Source organism: Macaca nemestrina, chromosome 10 (assembly GCF_043159975.1).
Source record: "Macaca nemestrina isolate mMacNem1 chromosome 10, mMacNem.hap1, whole genome shotgun sequence".
Classification (NCBI taxonomy): domain Eukaryota; kingdom Metazoa; phylum Chordata; class Mammalia; order Primates; family Cercopithecidae; genus Macaca; species Macaca nemestrina.
This window is the reverse complement of record NC_092134.1, coordinates 34555030-34578772: the sequence shown is the minus strand read 5'-3', so window position 1 is coordinate 34578772 and position 23743 is coordinate 34555030. Positions and strand designations below refer to the sequence as shown.

At 42.1% G+C, this 23743-nt stretch overlaps 2 protein-coding genes and 1 non-coding gene across 8 annotated transcripts in view; 2 read left to right on the top strand and 1 right to left on the bottom strand.

Moving 5' to 3' along the window:
* Window positions 1-263: 263 nt before the first annotated feature.
* LOC105463358 (solute carrier family 25 member 3) lies at window positions 264-7928 on the top strand. 5 transcript variants are annotated; one of them, XM_011710398.2, is made up of 8 exons: window positions 264-361; window positions 639-799; window positions 2102-2226; window positions 4447-4626; window positions 5121-5302; window positions 6236-6408; window positions 7391-7501; window positions 7588-7928. In XM_011710398.2, the coding sequence occupies exons 2-8, from the start codon at window positions 643-645 to the stop codon at window positions 7746-7748; spliced, it is 1089 nt and encodes a 362-aa protein (XP_011708700.1). In that variant the 5' UTR covers window positions 264-361; window positions 639-642; the 3' UTR covers window positions 7749-7928. The 5 variants fall into 5 exon arrangements, with proteins under 5 accessions (XP_011708700.1, XP_011708703.1, XP_011708702.1 ...); XM_011710401.3 differs by lacking the exon at window positions 2102-2226 and adding an exon at window positions 2399-2520 and having other exon boundaries at window positions 266-361; XM_011710400.2 differs by lacking the exon at window positions 2102-2226 and adding an exon at window positions 2399-2520 and having other exon boundaries at window positions 284-405.
* LOC112423420 (small nucleolar RNA SNORA53) lies at window positions 5919-6164 on the top strand. Its single transcript, XR_003013890.1, has one exon. It is a non-coding gene; the product is annotated as a small nucleolar RNA SNORA53 (small nucleolar RNA).
* Window positions 7929-20593: 12665 nt separating the features above from the next.
* Window positions 20594-23743, bottom strand: part of IKBI (IKBKB interacting protein) — a 30268-nt gene continuing 27118 nt past the window's right edge. For both annotated transcript variants that reach the window (XM_011710404.2, XM_071072456.1), the window contains one exon: window positions 20594-21492. In XM_011710404.2, coding sequence (XP_011708706.1) covers window positions 20737-21492 — 756 coding nt within the window. In that variant the 3' untranslated portion in view covers window positions 20594-20736. The remainder of the gene's footprint in view (window positions 21493-23743) is intronic.

Sequence of the window (23743 nt, the reverse complement as noted above, 5' to 3'; positions counted from 1 at the left end):
CTAGATACTGTGATTCACTTAAGTGAAGCGAACTGAAGCCTGTGGTCAAGAAGAGACACCTGAAGGTGAAGGGACAAAGCGAGCAGGTTAAGACCCCGAACCCGACCCCTCTCAAAAAATATACAGCCGGAACGCGCGTCTGCGCAGAACGAATCCTCCTGCGCACACGCCGGGCCGGAAGAGCAGGAGTGGGCAGGGGCGGGGATAAGGTTGCTAGGAGAACGCGATGACGCTACGGGCTCGGAGCTCTTCTCCACCAATGGGCGACGCATGCTTGTAGTGACGCGCTGTGTGCGTCACGCTGACGACGCGCGAAGGGCACACATCTTAGGGCTGGGAGGACGTTCGGCCTCTGTGAGCGGTAACCTTTCCAAGGGAGTGGTTGGGTGATCGCCATCTTAGGGAGTGAGTGTGACCGGGCCTTCCCCTGTGGCGGGTGTGGGGAGCGGAGCCCAGAGACCCTGTGGGGCCGCTGCTTTGGCGGTGGGCCCAGCCGGGAGCAGCCTCCTTCGAAGGCCGCCGTGACCTCTTCAAGGGCGCGCAGGCGGGAAGGAAAAGGCCCGGTTGGGGTTCCAGGGCGCCGGTAACATTAACCGGCGCCTTGCCTGCCATCTCACCGTCGCTCCCTCTTCCCCTAGAAAGATGTTCTCGTCCGTGGCGCACCTGGCGCGGGCGAACCCCTTCAACACGCCACATCTGCAGCTGCTGCACGATGGCCTCGGGGACCTCCGCAGCAACCCACCCGGGCCCACTGGCCAGCCCCGCCGCCCTCGCAACCTGGCAGCCGCCGCCGTGGAAGGTGAGATCAGACCTTGCCTGATACAGTCGTGGTCTATTCGTGGTCTGCCCAGCGTTTGAGGCCTGGACCCGGCTTGGAGGACAGGGAAGGACGAGTCCAGCCCGCTGCACCGTAGGACGGCGCCCAGTTGCTTGCCCTGGGATATCGGCTTTTTCCACCCTAGGCGGGTGTCAGATCCTTGGCCCTCCCTCAAGGGCGTGGAAGGGCTGAGGCCCTGTGTCCCTTCGTGACCTCCATGTCCCCGAGGGAAAAAAGGCCGCGACTAGCTCCTTATCTTCTCTGCCGTGAGCCCGCTTGGTCAGCCAACTAAGTATTGGGTAAAGTCTCTTCCCCAAACTACTGACCACCCACAGTTCTACTAACTGTATCACCTGTCCTTTGATTTGCCCTTAGTTTTCTTGAACAGTCCTTTCCTAAGTTTTATATTCGTCGACGCCAGGTCCGTCATTTTAGCACTTAATTATATATGAGATAACTGGATCTCCTGTTTTCATGCGACTGGAGGAGGCAGCTTGCAGCACTACATAGGCAATAAAAAGGAGATAATTGGTGGGCATCCCTTTGGTGTGATTATCTCTTGCGATTCTTTGTGGTTGGGCCCAGCTTTAACTTAGTTGTGTGTGTTTTAAATCCTAGTGAAGTGTGTACATACAGAGAAACCTGAAAATCGAATTGTAGGAGTCCTGAGAATGTTATCTACCTTATGCCTGTAAAATCGAAAGATTTTTTTCTTTAAATCACTCATGTGCTTCTGTTATGTCTTTAGTATGGATAAAGAATCCTTACTTACACTATCTGTCATTCAGTTTAAAATTAAAGCTAACATTATTTGTGTATTAAATGTATTTGACTGCAGGAATTTATGTGTATCTGTTTTTATAGGAGTTCATAAGTGGGGATAGTATTGGTTAGTGGCTAGGATAAACTTTGAAGTTGTTTGCAAGCCTTTTACACGTCGGGTGATCTTTCTGAGTTTCATTTGTACTCTGAAGTGTGCTCTTACCAGTGGTTAATAATTTGAAGTTTGACTTTAATTGTAAAAGCCGTTAATGTAGAAAACTTTTTAAAAAATGAATATGGCAGAATCCAAGCTGTTAATAGTATCAGATACAGAACCCTCATAATTTTTAAATGATCTGATTTTGGCAGTGAATTTTTTTTTTAAGCCACTTAATTGGCCAAAGCTATTCAGCTGTGATAATACTATTTAACAGGGAAACAGTTTTCTTTCATTCCAGTGGCCTTAGTCATCTCTGAAGAAATACTTACTTCATTTTTTTTTTTTTTTTTCCAATCAAACAGAGCAGTATAGCTGTGACTATGGATCTGGCAGATTCTTTATCCTTTGTGGACTTGGAGGAATTATTAGCTGTGGCACAACACATACAGCATTGGTTCCTCTAGATCTGGTTAAATGCAGAATGCAGGTTTGTTTTGCATGCTGGACTAGAGCATATTGAAGCATGACTGACTGTTAAGTTATAAGATATAGTCATCTACTAACAAGCTGTGTGGAAACCTAACTGTCCAGGAGGTAAGTTTATGACCAGTAACATGAGTTTTATATTAAAATGCATGGTGTGTCTTCTCTTACTACAGAGTACAGTTGTGAATTTGGCTCCGCGAAGTATTATGCACTGTGTGGCTTTGGTGGGGTCTTAAGTTGTGGTCTGACACACACTGCTGTCGTTCCCCTGGATTTAGTGAAATGCCGTATGCAGGTTTGTATTGAGATGACAACATTGAAAGTATCTTTCATGTGACTTAACTTTAAATAAAATCTTAAAGCGCTTCCCAAATGAGAATTTGAAGACATCACAACTGCTAGAAACTTCAGTAGGAAACCAAACTAAAATTTCTTTAAATCGTGGGCTTTATTTTAACTAGTGTTTTAAATCCAATAAATGCCTCTCTTGTTGGAGTAAATTATTCACTCTTAGACTCTGGCTGTAGATGGCTCTTTGCTGCTGCTCTTCACTTTCTGGCCAGAGTTCTTCAAGCTTACTTGTGCCCCAAATAGTCGTTTTATAAGCCCCTGTGTGTTGGAGTGGGTGAACAAGTCTGTGTATTATGTGAGGTAACGATGTCCTTTATCTACTAATAAGACCAAGGCAAAGAGCACATGTAGATTTATTTAACATGCTCTAATGCCTTAGTATGAAAGTTTTGTCAGATTAGCCTTTTGTATATTTACATAACATTTTAAAATAATTTCAATATCTTTTAATTAAGATTATTGAAACAAAAACAAGACATCAAAAATTTATTTGTTCCAAACAGGATTAGAAGTCTATTTACCTAAAAGAGAAATGAATTTGAAATATTAGGAGGGAGAGGAAGGTGATGTATACCACCCCTTCTAGTACTGGCAGAAATAGTGAGATAAGCTTTTTCCCCCCCCATTAGTTAATATAATGGATATGAAATGTACTTTTGCTAAAACATGTTATGCATGTCTCTTGAAGTGAATTTAGTTTATGTGCTTTTTTTTTTTAACTTGGGTTTAGTTTGTTTAGTGTTCACAAAACTTTATGCTATAAGCTACTTAAAGAACTAGCATATGTTAGGAATACAGATATATCTATTATCTAGACAGTAGCTTTTAAAAAGTAGGAGGTGGGCCAGGCATGGTTGCCCACGTCTGGAATGCCAGCACTTTGGGTGGCTGAAGCGGGTGGGTCACTTGAGGTCAGGAGTTTGAGATCAGAACTCAATCTAGCCAACATGGTGAAACCCCGTCTCTACTAAAAATACAAAAATTAGCTGGGCATGGTGGCGTGCCTGTAGTTGCAGCTACTAGTCACAGCTACCCGGGAGGCTGAGGCAGGAGAATCGCTTGAACCTGGGAGGTGGAGGTTGCAGTGAGCTGAGATCACACCATGACACTCCATCCTGGGCTACAAAGCAAGACAAAAAAAAAAAAATAGTAGTAGGAGTTGGGCGGTAAGAAATCTCTTAAGAATCAGCTTTGTTATGTATTTTTGTGGAAATTTTACCCTCTTAACTATCACTCCAAGACTTAAGTTTAACATAGAAAACTAGACCTTAATGTACAAAAGTTTCCATTTATAAAAGTAATCAAATGAACGATAATAAACAGTTATAAGCATAAACTAATAAAAGTTATGTGAATGTAGTTCCTCACTCAAAATATCTTAATATGACCGTGGATAACTGAAGCCACAGAAAATGAACCCTTGGATAAGGGAGAGCTACTGTATTTTTTTTTTTTTTGAGATGGAGTCTTGCTCTGCTGCTCAGGCTGGAGTGTAGTGGTACGATCGTGGCTCACTGCAACCTCTGCCTCCCAGGCTCAAGTGATGCTTCTGTGTCAGCCTCCCGAGTAGCTGGGATTACAGGCACACGCTGCCATGCCCCACTACTTTTTTGTATTTCAGTAGAGATGGGGTTTCACTGTGTTGCCCAGGCTGGTCTCGAACTCTTGAGCTCAGGTAATCCACCTGCCTTGGCCTCCCAAAGTGCTGGAATTACAGGCGTGAGCCAACGCGCCTGGCAGGAACTAATGTATTTACCTTTTGTGTAGTTGCTGAAGTTTATTATGGAACCCAAACAAAAATAATCATGAGATTAAATTTTTACGTTAACTGTTTGGTGCATTTAATTTTTTTTTCTTGTTTTAAATAAAGGTGGACCCCCAAAAGTACAAGGGCATATTTAATGGATTCTCAGTTACACTTAAAGAGGATGGTGTTCGTGGTTTGGCTAAAGGATGGGCTCCGACTTTCATTGGCTACTCCATGCAGGGACTCTGCAAGTTTGGCTTTTATGAAGTCTTTAAAGTCTTGTATAGCAACATGCTTGGAGAGGTATGTAATTAACTTTGAAATTGAACGTTCCGAGTGTTTAAGACCAAAAAGGTTCTTAGATTTTTCTGTCCTGCCTTATTTTAGCACTGAAGAAAACGGTCCTACAAAGTGAGCAACATGTCTTAAATCATAAGCCTGTGTCAGCAGAGACAGGTTGAGAAATAAAATGTATTTCATTAAGTTACAATTCTCCTTTTAATATACTATCTTGTTTTCTAAGTAAGTTGGATTTTGAGTTTTTTAGAGAAGGGCTCTGGGACTCCTTTGCGTAGTTCCAGGGCTAACTGTACGTGACATCTAGATATTTTTTAAACATTCACATTGTTCACATAGTTACGTATTTTGTTAATGAGGTTATGAGAGACCACATATATATTACATATCGTGTGTTACTTTATAAAATATCTGAAGCTTAGTTGTTTCCTAGAACTGTCACTTCAGTTGAATACCAACACAACAGCAATTCACGTCCTTCCTTGTGTTTTGGATTTTAGGAGAATACTTATCTCTGGCGCACATCACTATATTTGGCTGCCTCTGCCAGTGCTGAATTCTTTGCTGACATTGCCCTGGCTCCTATGGAAGCTGCTAAGGTTCGAATTCAAACCCAGCCAGGTTATGCCAACACTTTGAGGGATGCAGCTCCCAAAATGTATAAGGAAGAAGGCCTAAAAGCGTAAGTAAACACTTAAAAATTTATATTATGAAAGTACTTATTTTAAGTGAACTTCATTTTTTTTGAGACAGAGTTTTGCCCTTGTTGTCCAGGCTGGAGTGCAGTGGCACTGTCTGGGCTCACCGCAACCTCTGCCCCCCAGATTCAAGTGATGCTCCTGCCTCAGCCTCCTGAATAGCTGGGATTACAGGCATGCACCACCACGCCTGGCTAATTTTAGAGACTCCATGTTGGTCAGGTTGATGTCAAACTCCTGACCTCAGGTGATCCACCCACTTCGGCCTCCCAAAGTACTGGGATTACAGGCGTGAGCCACTGCGTCCAGCTGTGAACTTCATTTTTTAGTATTAAGTCTACCAGACTTTTTAAAAAGACTATTATAACATTTAATGTCTATTTACCTGTATGTAGAACATAAACTTGAGAGGTAAAGATAAGTTAATACATGGTTTGACCCCTGGACTGGGTTTTTTTTTTTTTTTTTCCCCCTAAAGTAAGGACCATTTGTCATTCTGCAAATGACTTGATATTTGGCCTAAACATTTACTATTAACTTTTAGGGAGGGCTTGTTAGTATCCTTGTGATCTATTCACAGTTAAGAATTTCCATGACTACAACATGCTTCCTTAGATCCACCTTTGTGGATGAATCTTGAACTGAGTTCCACTTGTAAACTTCTTGTTTCTTGTGGTTCCAGTCAAAGAAACATCCAGCAACTTTTTTGGTTGTATAGTCAAAGGTGCTTGAGTCATTGGCATGTAAGAGAAATATACCTGCATGTTAGTCTAACGTTCTGATAGAAATGACATGCATTTTTGCTGCCATTTGTTACTATCAGGACTCGACTCGTGTGCGGACACTTGTGTTAATAATGACAATCTCTGATAGATGAGTATATGCAACTCTGTAAAACAAGTCTCTTGATTTCCTAGATTCTACAAGGGGGTTGCTCCTCTCTGGATGAGACAAATACCATACACCATGATGAAGTTCGCCTGCTTTGAACGTACTGTTGAAGCACTGTACAAGTTTGTGGTTCCTAAGCCCCGCAGTGAATGTTCAAAGCCAGAGCAGCTGGTTGTAACATTTATAGCAGGTTACATAGGTATGAATTACTTAGAACACACTTGTCTGAAATTATGAACAAATAATCATTTCCATTATTGGCGTTTTTTGAGAGGGAAAAGTATTCCAAAGGTTATAAAGCAGTGTTTTTGTTTTCTTGTTTTCCCTGAGGCATAGTCTTGCTCTGTTGCCCAGGCTGGAGTGCAGTGGCGTGATCATACCTCACTGCAACCTCCTCTTCCTAGGTTCAAGTGATTCTCCTGCCTCAGCCTCCCAAGTAGCTGGGACAGGCATGCACTGCCACGCCCAGCTCATTTTTTGTATTTTTGTTTTTGTTTTTTGTTTTTTTTTTGAGACGGAGTTTTACCCTTGTTGCCCAGGCTGGAGTGCAATGGCGCAATCTCGGCTCACTGCAACCTCCGCCTCCCAGGTTCAAACGATTCTCCTGTCTCAGCCTCCTGAGTAGCTGGGATTACAGGCGTCCGCCACTATACCCGGCTAATTTTTGGTATTTTTAGTAGAGACAGGGTTTCACCGTGTTGGCCAGGCTGGTCTTGAACTCCTGACCTCTAGTGATCCACCCACCTCGACCTCTTAAAGTGCTGGGATTACAGGCGTGAGCTGCTGTGCCCGGCCTATAAAGCAGTTTTATCTTCCTGTAACATTTTATATGCTTTTTAGGATTCATAAATACTTGCTAACTAGTTCCTAAAAGGGTCGTTTTATGGGATATCATTATTAGGCTTGGGAATGTATTGATCTTACTGTTGCACCATTTTTTTTGTTGTTGTTTAGGTTATTAAGAATTTTATACAGAAAGTGTTGAATAAAATCTGAAAAACTTAAATGATTGTTCTGTTTTATATCGGATAGACAGTTTGATAACTGTACCTGTCTCACCCTGAGTCTGATTTTTATTTTAGAACTAGAAAAATATTATTTTAAAGTCATAAAAATGATTATTGGCTATGTGAAGTTTTATTTTTAACCGGCACTGTATGGGATCCTTTATTTTTTTTCAGCTGGAGTCTTTTGTGCAATTGTTTCTCACCCTGCTGATTCTGTGGTATCTGTGTTGAATAAAGAAAAAGGTAGCAGTGCTTCTCAGGTCCTCAAGAGACTTGGATTTAAAGGTAGGATGATGTTTTTTTCTTGAAAGAAAGAACAACAGTTTTGGATATGTTGCATTTTTTTCATTTGCGTTTCCTGTTTGAACCAGGTGTATGGAAGGGACTGTTTGCCCGTATCATCATGATTGGTACTCTGACTGCACTACAGTGGTTTATCTATGATTCCGTGAAGGTCTACTTCAGGCTCCCTCGCCCTCCTCCACCGGAGATGCCAGAGTCTCTGAAGAAGAAGCTTGGGTTAACTCAATAGATAGATCAAAGCAAATGTGGACTGAATCTGCTTGTTGATCAGTGTTGAAGAAAGTGCAAAAGGAACTTTTATATATTTGACAGTCTAGGAAATTGTCTATTCCTGGTATAATTACTGTAGTACTCTTGCTTAAGGCAAGAGTTTCAAATTTACTGTCGAAATAAACCCAACTCTTCATGATTTGCCTGTGACTTATTTTAAAAACTTAAAAAAAAAAAAAGATTTAGCTTTAAAATAGTTGGAAAGAATGAAGTATAAGTTAAGGAAAAAAGACAAAACTGACCATTGTTGGTTGAATATTCCAGTTGGTATTCACAAATTGTCATATGTCTCAAGTTTTATCACACAAAGTTCCTGTATTTTTAGGGAAACAGACTTTAGATTTCTAAAAACTTGATTTAATTATAGTTAAATATGTATAGTCATTTGTGGTTATTTTGGCAAGGAAATGTCAGTGTATACTTAAATTTTTGCAGCATGTACTAAACTTTTTTTTTATGTTGATGAGTTTGCTAATCCTTATTTGTAAGACAAGGTAACCCAAGTTAGGCTGATTCTTGGAATGATAGTAAAGGACCAAAGTGATTGACAGCTGAAAATGATTTTCAGGTACCCTAATTCTCTTCACACAGATCTGACTTTTTTTTTTTTTGAGACGGAGTTTCACTCTTGTTGCCCAGACTAGAGTGCAGTGGCGCAATCTCGCCTCACTGCAACCTCTGCCTCCCAGGTTCAAGCGATTGTTCTGCCTCAGCCTCCTGAGTAGCTGGGATTTCAGGCATGCGCCACCACGCTCAGCTAATTTTGTATTTTTAGTAGAGGCGGGGTTTCCCTGTGTTGGTCAGGCTGGTCTCTGACTTCCAACCTCAGGTGATCCGCCCGCCTCAGCCTCCCAAAGTGCTGGGATTATAGGCGTGAGCCACCGCGCCTAGCTCTGACTCTAAATTACAGAAAATTAAACTATTTCAGTCTGGTATTTTAAGAGGTACTGCTTGACAGCTGAACTACATGAATGCCACTGGGCAAAAAGCATTCTATCATACTCAGATATGAGATAGATTGTAGTTTTAAGCCCATTTTTAAAGAGCTTCTAGAAAGTGAATGAGTTTTTGTGTTTAGATTCCCCTTCAGTTTGGTTAGGAAGTATAAAAGTTCAATCTTTTGTAATGACAGCCCACCACTGGGAAAAAAACCCAAAAACCTAGTGTAATATATAACATGCTGTTTTTCAAACACTGCATTTTACCTAGAGTTGTTATGCGTAATACATGGGTGGGGTTAACAATCCCTACATAAAGCATACAGATGGCCTGGAGAGAAAAACTTTTTCAGAGATTGGAGAGAAATGTTACTACAAACTCATAGTAAGATCAGAGAACTCAATTTAGAAGCCAGTGCAGCTAGTTGCATGTTAACTTCTTTATATCATCATTGCCTGAACTTGTTAAAGATTCACCATTTTACCTGTCCTGCAGGAAAAAAGAAAGAGTTGTAGGTAGACATTTGGACTAAACTTTAAAAAGATAAGAGTAGGGGCTGGGCGCGGTGACTCAAGCCTGTAATCCCAGCACTTTGGGAGGCTGAGACGGGCGGATCACGAGGTCAGGAGGAGATCAAGACCATCCTGGCTAACACGGTGAAACCCCGTCTCTACTAAAAAAAATACAAAAAACTAGCCGGGCGAGGTGGCGGGCGCCTGTAGTCCCAGCTACTCGGGAGGCTGAGGCAGGAGAATGGCAGTGAGCTGAGATCCGGCCACTGCACTCCAGCCTGGGCGACAGAGCGAGACTCCGTCTCAAAAAAAAAAAAAAGAGTAGGGTGTCTTCTGAACCCAACCAAGTGGTGGCTGTGGTGCTTAGCAGTATCAACTGTATGTTAGTTCTTACTATGTTAGCAAAGCACACAAAAATTAATGTCATGATAAGCTTTTCTGTGGGTGAAGAACTCAGGAGTATCAGACTTCTGGTTCTGAGTCTCATGAAGCTTTTCACTTCTGAGCTGAAAGGATGCTGTTTGTGCATTTCCCTGTCAGTGGTATAGTCTTTCCCCAAAGTCTCTAGCATGGTGGCTTCAGGGCAGCTGGACATAGGTGGAATTTCAGGGCTCCAATAGAGCTTGGCAGAGTTGGCTTTTTAGGACTTACCCTTCAATGTCACATAACATCACTTTTACCATACTCTTGGTTACAACAGTGATGTCTCAGAGACCAAATCCCAGATTCAGGAAAAAAGGAACATAGTCTCCACCTCTTGCTGAGAGGAACGTCAGTCAAAGTGTAAGAGGAGCAAATGGAAATGCGTTAGCGCAGCCAACATGAAAGTGGACCGTAGATCTAAAACATTTTGGGTATGCAGTTCAGCCAGCCCTCACTGAGGCAGTTGTGCCAATCAGGATTCAAGTTTTATTTCCTAAGAGTTATAATAGGTTTTATTTGTGGGCATTGATATAAAATATGCTGTGTTCAAGCTGTGGAGTCTGCCGTCTGTAGTTACTAGAGTTACAGTTCAAAGCTATTTCTGAGAGAAAGCCACTTCATCCTCAAAACCCAAGTAAGAGGCCCACTTACAGTGATGTGAATTCTCATTTCAGGTTTTTAAATTATACTAAAAGATCATAGTAAGAAAATTCTTATATGTATGTATTGGTGTTCTTTTAACATTTCATTTAATGAAATGTCTGCTGTCAATATTATAAAGCAGAACCCAGTGGAGTAAGAATATATGAAACTGCCGGGTGTGGTGGCTCACGCCTGTAATCCCAGCACTTTGGGAGGCCGAGGTGGGCGGATCACCTGAGGTCGGGAGTTCAAGACCAGCCTGACCAACATGGTGAAACCCCATCTGTAGTAAAAATATAAAATTAGCCAGGGTAGTGGCGCACGCCTGTAATCCCAGCTACTCGGGAGGCTGAGGCAGGAGAATCACTTGAACCTGGGAGGCGGAGGTTGTGGTGAGCTGAGATTGCTCCATTGCACTCCAGCCTGGGCAACAACAGTGAAACTCTGTCTCAAAAAAAAAAAAAAAAAAAAAAAAAAAAATATATATATATATATATATATATATGAAACTGATAGTGGAATTATGTTGATTCAGGGACAAGATAGCATTGCATAGTAACTTCCAGTAGGATCAAATATTTTGAGAGTGGTTAAAGCGCCAAGGAATCCTGATTTTATGAAATTATGCCTTCTGATAGGTGCAACAAAATTGAACAGAAGAGTAACAGCTTAACTAAACATTGTGTGAAAGTTTTATGAAATGTTTTGACTTTTTTTTTCCCCCTAGAGAACAGGATTCTTTGTCACCCAGGCTGGAGTACAGCCTTGAACTCCTGGACTCAAGTGATCTTCCTGCCTCAGCCTCCCAGTTAACTGACACAACTGGGATGTGCCACTACTTGCTCCTGTTTTTTCATAGATGGGTCCTGCTGTGTTGCTCAGGCTGGTCTCAGATTCCTGACCTCAAGCAAGTTTCCTGCCCCAGACTCCCAAAGTGGCCAGGATTACAGGTAGCTGCCTTGTCTGGCCCGTTTTGACCTTATTTTATTTTTGAGAAGGTCTCGCTCTGTCACCCAGACTGGAGTGCAGTGGCATGATGATAGCTCACTGCAGCCTCGATCTCCCAAACTCAAGTAATCCTCTTACTTCAGCCTCTTGAGTAACAGGGACTGCAAGTGTGGACCACCATGTCTGGCTAATATTTTTTATTTTTAGCAGAGATGAGGTCTTGCTATGTTGCCAATGCTGGTCTTGAACTCCTGAGCTCAAGCAAGCCTTCTGCCTTGGCCTCCCAAAGCGCTGGGATTAGAGGGCTGAGCCACCACACTTGGCCAACCATATTTAATTTTTTAATTTTTTATTTCATTTAATCCTTGTTCTGGAACCATAAAGTGAGTTTAACATTTCTGGTTGGGCACAGTGGCTCATGCCTGTAATTCTAACACTTTAGGAGACTGAGGCAGAGGGATGCCTTGAGTCCAGGAGTTTGAGACTAGCCTGGATAACATAGTGACACAAAAAAATACAAAAATTAGGGGGTGTGGTAACATTTGCCTGTAGTCTCAACTATTTGGGAGGCTGAGGCAGGAGGATCGCTTGAGCCTGAGAGGTTGAGGCTACAGTGAGCCATGTTTACACCATTGCACTGCAGCCTGGGTGACAGAGTGAAACCCTTCTCAAAAGTAACATTTCTGGCCGGGCGTGGTGGCTCACACCTGTAATCCCAGCACTTTGAGAGGCTGAGGCGGGCAGATCACGAGGTCAGGAGATCGAGACCATCCTGGCTAACATGGTGAAACCCCGTCTCTATTAAAAATACAAAACATTAGCCAGGCGTGGTGGTGGGTGCCTGTAGTCCCAGCTACTCAGGAGGCTGAGGCAGGAGAATGGGGTGAACCCAGGAGGCGGAGCTTTCAGTGAGCTGAGATTGTGCCACTGCGCCACTGCACTCCATCCTGGGCCACAGAGTGAGATTACGTCTCAAAAACAAATAAACAAAAGTAACATTTCTATATGATTTTTGGGATAGAAATGTCCATAATGTTAATGAAGTGCATAGCAGTCAGTGGTAAATTAGGAGTTATACATTGCTTCTTTAGCATAAGAAATTGTATATCAGGCCAGGTGCAAAAGCTCACTCCTGAAATCCCAGCACTTTGGGGAGGCTGAGGTGGGCAGACTGAGGTCAGGAGTTTGAGACCAGCCTGGCCAACATGACAAAACCCCGGGTCTCTACTAAAAATACAAAAATTGGCCAGGCGTGGTGGTGCATGCCTGTAATTCCAGCTACTTGGGAGGCTGAGGCAGGAGAATCGCTTGAGAATCGCTGGGAGGCGGAGGTTGCAGTGAGCCAAGACTGCGCCAGTGCGCTCCAGCCTGGGCGACAGAGCGAGACTCTGTCTCAGAAAGAAATTGTATATCAGGCTGGGCACAGTGGCTCATACTTTTCTTTTTCACCATAGCCCTCTATGGGCTTCCAAATATCACTTTGTATATTCCACAAGAACAGTCTTAGCGAACAGCTTCTTGAGGGGAAAGCTGTACCTCTGTGAGATGAATTAACAGAACACAAAGCAGTTTCTCAGAAAGCTTCTTTCCAGTTTTTATCTGAGGATATTTTCTTTTTCACCATAGCCCTCCAAGGGCTTCCAAATATCACTTTGCAAATTCCACAAGAACAGTCTTAGCGAAAGGCTTCTTGAGTGCAAAGCTGTAACTCTGTGAGATGAATTCACAGATCACAAAGTGCTGTAATCCCAGCACTTTGGGAGGCCCAGGCCAGGGATCACTTGAGCTCAGGAGTTGAAGACCAGCCTGGTCAACAAAGTGAGACCCCTCCTCTTCAAAAAATAAATTAGCCAGGCATGGTGGCATGTGCCTGTAATCTCAGCTACTTAGGAAGCTGAAGGAGGATCATCTGAGCCCAAGAGTTTGAGGCTGCAGTGAGCTACAGTCACAACCTTGCACTCCAGCCTGGTGACAGAGTGATAACCTGTCTCCAAAAAAAAAAAAAAAAAAAAAAAAAGTATAATATTGCAATTTTCTTTGCATTACTGATGAGGAAAAATCTCAAAGTAATTGTAAAATATCCTGGATATCACATAGTTGAGAAACAAACTGATTTTAAACTTACAGGACTCTGTAGTTCATAGTTGAACACTGTGCCTTCCTGAAATGTCAAAGAATAGTGTACATTAATAAGCCAGCTACTATCGGCATCTTGTAAAAATTAAACATAAATAAAAGTTTAAACTATCTGTGGAATCATTTGTCTTTTAGAAGCCATCCCTGACTTCACATTCTCAGAGGTGTTCATAGAAGTGCATGAGATGTTAACCTCACCACTGATAAGGTTTATGAATCTCCTGGTTATTAAGGTGTGACCTGACAAGTTTTCTAGAAAGCAGCTATTCCAAAGTTTTCATGTGTGTTTTTATAGACACTGGGTGCAGTATGCAATAGTCACTTAATAAGTATTGCTATGCTGAATGAAAGAGCCTTGGGGATGTGTCTCTTACACAAGATATAATTCCTACCTAGTACTGTGAATAATAACTTGATGTTCAAATTATTGCCAGCTTGCTTTGCAGAATACAGCCAGCTTGCTTTGCAGAATACAGTGTATTGCAAAATTTGAAGATGGAAAATAATTCATATGACAGGTCATATCATTATTCCAAGACCCATGATCTTAACACTAGAGGGCTACGTTAGCCAAGGTTAAAACTGCTAAATCTCAAGGAAGCATTAACTTCTGAAAATATGGTATGCCCAACTTTTACTCATGTATAAGTTTGATGGTAAAATGTTATTTTACTTAATAGGTTATTGGAAACTGTTACATTAAGTGAAATCACAAATAATGAAACTATTTTTACCACAGGCTAGTTGATATAAATGAGTTAAGTTCTTAAAACATATTTCCGGTCACAAAAATATAACCAAACTAATAAAGACCAAAACAATTCTAATATTAAGCATTAAATGAATATGAACTATACATGCATTTAAGAAAGATTATGGCTGGGCGTGGTGGCTCACACTTGTAATCCCAGCACTTTGGGAGGTCGTGGCAGGTAGATCATGAGGTCAGTAGTTTGAGACAAGCCTGGCCAACACAGTGAAACTCCATCTCTACTAAAAATACAAAAATTAGCTTAGGTATGGTGGTGGGCATCTGTAATCCCAGCTACTCGGGAGGCTGAGGCAGGAGAATTGCTTGAACACGGGAGGCAGAGGTTGCAGTGAGCAGAGATTGTGCCACTGCACTCCAGCCTGGGCAACAGAGCTAGACTTTGTCTCAAAAAAAAAAAAAAAAAAAAAAGACTTCCTCTCTTGAATTTCACTTTGGTTGCCCAGGCTGGAGTGCAATGGTGCAATCTCAGCTCACCACAAGCTCCACCTCCCGGGTTCAAGCGATTCTCCTGCCTCAGCCTCTCTAGTAGCTGAGATTACAGGCATGTGCCACCATGCCTGGCAAATTTTGTATTTTTAGTAGAGATGGGGTTTCTCCATGTTGGTCAGGCTGGTCTTGAATTCCTGATCTTAGGTGATCCGCCCGCCTCAGCCTCCCAAAGTGCTGGGATAACAGGCCTGAGCCACCTAGCCCGGCCTAAGACTTCCTCTCAAGCTTGGCATTTGGTCGATGGGGACCCACAGAGGAAGCAAGTTGGCAGAGTGAGGTGTGTCTACAGAGAAACAGGAACAACTCCCGAGACCACATGGCCCCTGAGGAAGAGAAAGTGCCTCTACTGACGCTGGCCGTCCGTTCCATATCCCAGGAAGACGCGTTATACCACAATACTTTTGGGGGGATGCTGGTGAGATGCTCATAAGAAATCCTTTTTTCTTTCCTTTTCTTTTTTTTTTTTTAATTTATTTTTCTTTTTTTATTTTTATTTTTTTAGATGCAGTCTTGCTTTGTCACTCAGGCTGGAGTGCAATGACGCAATCTTGACTCCCTGCAACCTCTGCCTCCCGGGTTCAAGTGATTCTCCTGCCTCAGCCTCCTGAGTAGCTGGGATTGCAGGCATTTGCCACGGCACCTGGCTAGTTTTTGTATTTTTAGTAGAGAGAGGGTTTCGCCATGTTGGCAAGGCTGGTCTTGAACTCCTGAACTCAAGTGATCTGCTCACCTCTGCCTCCCAAAATGCTGGGATTACAGGCGTGAGCCACTGCGCCCCACCTGTTTTTTCTTTTTTTTCTTTTTCTTTTTTTTTTTTTTTTTGAGACGGAGTCTCGCTCTGTCGCCCAAGCTGGAGTGCAGTGGCCCGATCTCAGCTCACTGCAAGCTCCGCCTCCCGGGTTCACGCCATTCTCCTGCCTCAGCCTCCCGAGTAGCTGGGACTACAGGTGCCCACCCCCTCGCCCGGCTGGTTTTTTTGTATTTTTTAGTAGAGACGGGGTTTCACCGTGTTAGCCAGGATGGTCTCGATCTCCTGACCTCATGATCCGCCCGTCTCGGCCTCCCAAAGTGCTGGGATTAGAGACTTGAGCCACCGCGCCCGGCCCTGTTTTTTCTTTCTTTTGTTTTTTCATGAGATGATTCTTAAAACCAGAGCCCTTGGCTGGGTGCGGTGGCTCACGCCTGTAATCCCAATGCTTTGGGAGGCCAAGGCGGGTGGATTGCCTGAGTTCAGGAGTTCCAGACCAGCCAGATCAACACAGTGAAATCCCATCTCTACTAAAATACAAAAAATTAGCTGGGCGTGGCAGTGTGTGCCTGTAATCCCAGCTACTAGGGAGGCTGAGGCAGGAAAATTGCTTGAACCTGGGAGGTGGAGGTTGCAGTGAGCCGAGATCGCACCACTGCACTCTAGCCTGGGCAACAGAGCGAGACTCCATCTCAACAACAACAACAATAACAACAACAAACAGAGCCCTAACTAACCTATTATGGCTGACTGTAAGTTCTGTGAGATTAGGGAACACTTGATGATAGCTACTAGTCACTCACTATGTATCCACTGAAGCACCTACCCTGGTGTTCTACACATATTCATAAATGGTTTTGAACAAATGAATGAAACAACCAAGGGTAAAACTATCTGCTATTTATCCAGAGGCAGAACCAGAGCCATGGGCCCATGTAGTGGGCGCGAGTAGTGGGACACGGAACATTGTTCAACCTGTTCTAGATGTACCTGTAACCTCAGTGTCTGAATACTAGACAGAGGTGGAACTGAGACAGACCATAGGTGAGATAACTATTTCACAAGTAAGCTATATCCCATAGTCTCCTTTAAAAGGATGAGACAATGATAAGATGTGAGAGTTAATTTTATGCATCAATTGGCTGGGCCATGATGTCCAGACGTTTGGTTTAACATTATATTGGATGTTCCTATGAGGGTGTTTTTTTGGATGAGATTAACATTCTAATCAGTGGACCTCGATTGCCCTCCATAATGTGAGTGGCAATTCACGTTCAATCAGTTGAAGGCCTGAATAGAACAAAAGAGTAGATCCCCCCACTCCCACCCAAGCAAGAAGGAATTCTGCCTTCAGACTTGAACTGCAACACCAGCTCTTCCCTGAGGATCCAGACTAATGGCCCACCTTGCTGATTTTAGATTTGCCATCTCTGTAATCCATGTAAACCAATTCCTTAAACCTCTCTCTTTCTCCCTCTACATCCTGTTGCTTCTGTTTCTCTGGAGAATCCTGATACTACACAAGTTTCTGGTAATAATGACTCAATCTTTCTTTGCTTTTTTTGACACAGGGTCTCACTGTTGCCCACGCTGGAGTGCAGATCATAGCTCACTGCAGACTCTACCTCCTGGGCCCAAGTGATTCTCCCACCTCAGCCTCCCCATTAACTGAGACTACAGGTGCACACCACACTGACCAATTTTTTTGTATTTTTTTGTAGAGATGGGATTCACCATGTTGGCCAGGCTGGTCTCAAACCCCTGAACTCAAGTGATCTGCCTGCCTCAGCCTCACCAAAATGCTGGGATTACAGGTGTGAGTCACTGTTCCTGGATATCAATTTTTCAAATAAGACAGAATATTTCCTGTCAATAGCTTGGAGAAAGTGAACCAAGTTTGAGTACATAGTTAACTTTTCCATGGCAAAAAGCCCAAGGATTGGTGATGAGCCATTCTGGTATAAGAATTCATAAACTCGGCCAGGCATGGTGGCTCATGCCTGTAATCTCAGCATTCTGGGAGGCTGAGGCGGGCGGATCATGAGGTCAGGAGATAGAGACCATCCTGGCTAACATAGTGAAACCCCGTCTCCACTAAAAATGCCAAAAAAAAAAAAAAAAAAAAAATTAGCCGGGCGTGGTGGCGGGCGCCTGTAGTCTCAGCTACTCAGGAGGCTGAGGCAGAAGAATGGCTTGAACCCAGGCGCAGAGCTTGTAGTGAGCCGAGATCGCACCACTGCACTCCAGCCTGGGCAAGAGAGGAAGGCTCGGTCTCAAAAAAAAAAAAAAAAAGAATTCATAAACTCGCCAGGCACAGCGGCTGACACTTGTGATCCCAGCATTTTGGGAGGCCAAGGCAGGAGGATTGCTTGACCTTAGGAGTTCGAGACCACTCTGGGCAGTATAGGCAGACTTCATCTCTACAAAAAAAAAAAAAAAAAAATCAAAAAAGTAGTTGGGGTTGGTGGTGAATTCATGTAGTCCTAGCTACTCAGGAGGCTGAGTGTGAGGAATGCTTGAGGTCAGGAGGCAAGAGGCTGCAGTGAGGCATGATCATGCCACTGCACTCCAGCTTGGGCGACAAAATGAGACCCTGTCTCAAAACAACAAGAACAAACACACAGAATTTATAAACTCTTATTTTTGAGGTGACCAGCTCTGTGGATCTGGGTATCCTTCATGGTAGGCATTTGAAACTGGGGCTAATGCTGTGTGGGTTTACTTTAGGTTATTATATTGTACTTAACAACATTTATTGATGAGCTATTACACATATAAACACAAATATTTCAAGTGTATACTGTAATGCCAGAACTCTGGGAGGCCAAAGCAGAAGAATCACTTGAACCCAGGAGTTCAAGACCAGCCTGGGCAACATAAGGAGATCCCATCTCCACCAAAAAAAAAAAAAAAGAAATTAGCCAGGCATGGTGGCTTGCGACTGTAGTCCCAGCTACTCAGGAAGCTGAGGTGGAAGGATCATTTGAGTCCAGGAGGTCGAGGCTGCTGTGAGCCATGATCAAACCACTGTACTCCAGCCTGGGTGACAGAGTGAAAACCTGTCTCAAAAATAAAAGTAAATAAAAATTTAAAAAATGTACACTTTGATGAGTTTTGACATATATCTATCATAATGAAGATAATAAACATCCTTCACTCCTTTTCCTTGTGGCTCTTTGTAATCTATACCTGTCTCCATCTCTATCTCCAATTGTGATGGATAATTTTATGTTTCAACCTGCCTGGGCTAAGGGATGCCCAGATAGCCTGTAAAACATTATTTCTGGGTGTGTCTGTGACAGTGTTTCCAGAAGAGCTTAGCATTTGACTTGGTAGACTGCATAAAGATCACTCTCATTAATGTGGGTGAGCATCATCCCATCCATTTAGGGCCTGGATAGAACAAAAAGGCAGAAGGGTGAATTTGCTACTCTTTGAGCTGGGACATCCATCTTCTCCTGCCCTCAGACATCAGTGTTCCTGGTTTTGGGCCTTTGGTCTTGCACCAGGACTTACGCCATTACTTCCTTTGGTTGTCAGGGCTTCAGACTCTGAATTAAACCACTGACTGTCCTAGTTTTCCAGTTTGCAGATGAAAGATTGTTGGATTCTTGGCCTCCATAATCATGTGAGCCAATTCCTAGAATCTATCTATCTCTTATCTATTTATCTATCTATCCATCCATCCATCATCTATCTTATCTGTCATCTATCATCTATCTATCTATCTATCTATCTATCTATCTATCTATCTATCAATCTATCATCATCTATCTATCTATCATCATCTATCCACCCATCCATCATCCACCACTCACCTACCTACCTATCAATCATCTGTCTATCCATCCATCCTATTGATTCTGTTTCTCTGCAGAATCCTAATGCAACAGGCAACCACTGATCTACTTTCTGTCACTTTAGATTACTTTGTATTTTCTAAAGTTTTATGTAATTGGAATTGCCAATGCTGTTAGAGTCTCCTTTTTTTTTTTTTTTTTGAGATGTAGTCTTGCTCTGTCTCCCAGTCTCCCTGGCTGGAGTGCAATGGCACAATCTCTGATCACTGCAACATTTGCCTCCCGAGTTCAAGCGATTCTCCTGCCTCAGCTTCCCAAGTAACTGAGATTACAGGTGCCCATCACCTTGCCCGGCTAATTTTGTATTTTTAATAGAGACGTGGTTTCACCATGTTGGCCAGGCTGGTCTCAAACTCCTGACCTCAGGTGATACACCTGCCTCGGCCTCCCAAAGTGCTAGGATTACAGGTGTGAGGCACAGAGCCCGGACTTATAGCCTCCTTCTCTAGTTGCTTTGGCTACTTCTGGTCACATCATCATGATACGAATTGTGTTGCTTTGAGGCAGAGTCTCTGTCTGAGGCTTGTCAAGCCCCCTTCAGTCTACACCCTCCCCTACAACCCTTGCTCTAGAAGCCACTTTCCAACCCCTTTTATTAAGTAACATACTTGCTATGGCCTGAATGTGTCTCCCCAAAATTCATAGGTTGAAATCCAAAGTGAGACATTTGGGAGGGAATTAGGTCATAAGGTAGGAGGAGTCTTCATGGACAGGATTAGTGCCCCTGTAAAAGAGGCCCCAGATTGCTGCTTGCCCCTTCCACCATGCAAGGACACAGCTAAAAGGTGCTATCTATGAACCAGGAAGTGGGCCCACACCAGACACCGAATCTGCCAGCACCTTGATCTCAGACTTTCCAGCCTCTAGAACAGTGAGAAATAAATTTGTTAGTTACAGGCTACCTAAAGTTCTTGCTATACTGTTATATACCAGCCCAAATAGACCGAGACACTACTGTTCCTTTCCCTGTTTCCTAAAGCCATGAAGGACCCAGAAAGGCTTACTTTATTTTTTCCTCCCTGCAGCTCAGTGGCCGTGACCTTTCTAGTTTCTCTTCCTCTAATTGGATAATGACTGCTGCAGCCCTGTGCCCTGAGGGGTAGTTCTTCAGTTAGGTCCCCAAACACACATGCTGGGCTCCCTGGCAGCCAGAGAGGGCAAGTGGGGATTCAGATCCTGTCCCTTCGAGATCTCCCTATGCTACTAGCAGATTCTGCTTCTCCTACGTGTGTGTGTGTGTGTGTGTGTAACAACATGTATGTCAGAAGGATGGATAAAGTTCTTGCTATATAAAGTTGCCAAAATAGGTTTTAGCATATTTATTTTAGAAAACCGACCTGTTTAAAAGTTTTATTTTTACTGTACAAAATAGGATTAAACATAAAATGACTTTTACTCCAAAATATTATTTCTGATTTACCAGTCTTCTCACGAGAGGTCCCATTAAAACATTACCTTACTCTAATGCCAATGTCAGACTAATTCATATCTGAAATGTGTGCTATTTCATCTTTAATATCCTTAATCTCAGCTTGGACTATTGTTAAATTAGATATTTTTTCATTTAAGAAAGCAATTTCTTTCTCTCTTTGTAGTAAGTCGGTAACCAATCTCCCAATGCGTAGTGTTAAATCATTTACTAATGGTTCCAAACGGGAAAAGTCCTTCTTTAGATTATACACCTTTGGTTTTAGATCATTTGCAAAAGTCACTGTCTTCAGAACTTTGGCTCTGTCACTTTCTAAGCTTAGAAATCTATCTGTATGTTTGTCGAAGCCACTCTTTAGTTCAGTTAGTGTCTTCTTAACAGAGTTAATTCTTTGTGAATTTTCAGATGCTGTCTTTCGGAGCGTTGCTGTTCGATCAATACTACTTGAAAGAAGATCACCTATATTTTTTACTGTATTTTTTTCTACTTTTTCTATTTTATTTTCTAGTTCTTGCACAGAATCTGTCAATGATATTACATCAGTTACTAAACCTGAAATCCGTCGTATATCTGTTTTTACAGTTGTAATCTTGAGACCAACATCTTTTGCCATGGAAGTTGTACTTTGGTCTACTTTTGTAACATCTTGAGAAAGCGCTGTCAGATTGTTGTTCAGTATATCCTGTTTTTCAGTTATCCTATTGGACCAAATTTTTACCTCATTAATTTCTTCCTGTAGACGCTTTAGATGAGCAATTATTTGAAAAGACTTCAATTGTTCCACGATAGCTTCAGATTTCTGCCACTATAAGAAAATATAATATCACAATGATTAAATTTATTAGAAGCTTAACATTTAAAATTCATCTTAAATTTTATAATTCTTTTTAATTTAATTTTTTTTTTTTGAGATGGAGGCTTGCTTTGTTACCCAGGATGGAGTACAGTGGCATGATCTCGGCTCACTGCAACCTCTGCCTCCTGGGTTCAAGTGCTTCTCCTGACTCAGTCTCCCAAGTAGCTGGGATTACAGGCACCGACCCCCACCTCAGCTAACTTTTTTTGTATTTTTAGTAGAGACAGGGCTTCACCATGTTGGACAGGCTGGTCTCGAACTCCTGACCTCTGGTTATCTGCCCACCTTGGCCTCCTAAATCCATGCCTGGAATTACAGGTGTGAGCCACCACACCTTGCCTTATGTTATTTTTTAACTACAACTTTACTGTTCTTCTGGAAAGCATATGGTAAAAGATGGCTTCAAAAGTAAGAGAATTTAGAACAATGTAAGTGAATTACTAATGAATAAGAAGGAAACACTACAAAAATTTCATGAAATGTCACTGGAAATTACACTTTTTATGTTATAATATTTTCACAATTGGTCTTCTGTACAGTGATAAAATGAGCTACATGAGACAGTGATTATGGTTTTTCAGTTGCTGGAGAAGGGAAAAGAAAGTTTCTTCTAATCGAGCTTTGCCGGGTAAGACAAGGCAACATAACTTCTTTTTTATTTCAGCTTTACTAAGGTATAATTGACAAATTAAAATTGTATATATTTATTGTGTACAATGTAATGTTTTGATATACATATCTACACACATCTTGTGAATGATTAAATCAAGCTAATGAATATATCTATCACCTCATTTTTTTTTTTTTTTTTTTGGGGTAATAAAAATATTTAAGATCTACTCTCCTGGAAATTCTCTTTCTCTTTTTTTTGGAGATGGAAGTCTCACTCACTCTGTCACCCAGGCTGGAATGCAATGGCCCAATCTCTGCTCACTGCAACCTCTACCTCCTGGGTTCAAATGATTCTCCTGCCTCAGTCTCCAGAGTAGATGGTGCCACAGTTGTGCGCCACCACGCCTGGCTAATTTTTGTATTTTTAGTAGTGACAGGGTTTCACCATGTTGGCTAGGCTGGTCTGAAACACCTAATCTCAAGTGATTCGCCCGCCTCAGCCTCCCAAAGTGCTAAGATTATAAGCCCTGAGCCATCATGCCTGGCCTCTTAGCAGTTTTCAAGTATATATTATTATTATTTATAGTCATCATACTATACAATAGATCTCTAGAACTTATTCCTCCTGTTTAACTGAAACTTTGTATTCTTTGATCAACATCTCTCTATTGCCCTACCCTGTCCCCTCCAATCCCTCATAACCACTATTCTACTCAGTACTTCTATGAGTCTGACTTTTTTAGATTTCACATATAATTGACATCATGTAATATTTGTCTGTCTGTGCCTGGTTCATTCCACTTAGCTTAATATCCTTTAGGTTCATCCATGTAGTCACAAATAACAGGATTTCCCTCTTTTTAAAGGCAGAACAGCATTGTGTGTGTGTGTGCGTGTGTGCTATTTATCCATTCATCTGTTGATTGACACTTAGGTTGATTCTACATATCTTGGCTATTGGGACTAACGCTGTAATGAATATGGGAGTGCAGATAACTCCTTGACATACTGATTCATTTCTTTTGGATATATATCCAAAAGTTGGATTGCTGGATCATATGATTATTCATCGTGTTTTTTTTTTTTTTGAGGAAACTCCATACTGTTTTCCATAATGGCTATACATTCCCATCCACAGTGTACAATGGTTCCCTTTTCTCTACATTCTCACCAACACTTATCTTTTGTCTTTTTGATAATAAATATTCTAACAGGTGTGAGTTGATACCTCATTGTGGTTTTAATTTTTCATTTCCCTGATAATTAGTGATGTTGAGCATTTTTTCCGTATACCTGTTGGCCATTACTGTGTCTTTTTTTGAGAAATGTCTATTCATGTCCATAGCCCATTGTTTAATCGTGGTTTTTTTTTTTTTTTTTTTTTTTTTTTGCTATTGAGTTCTTTATATATTTTGGATATTAAGCCATTCTCAGACTTATGGTTCATGAGTATTTTCTCCCATTCTATAGGTTGTCTCTTCACTCTGTTGACTGTTTCCTTTTCTGTACAGAAGCTTTTTAGGTTGATGCAATCCTATTTATCTATTTTTGCTTTTGTTGCTTGTTCTTTTCGGGTTCTATTCAAAAA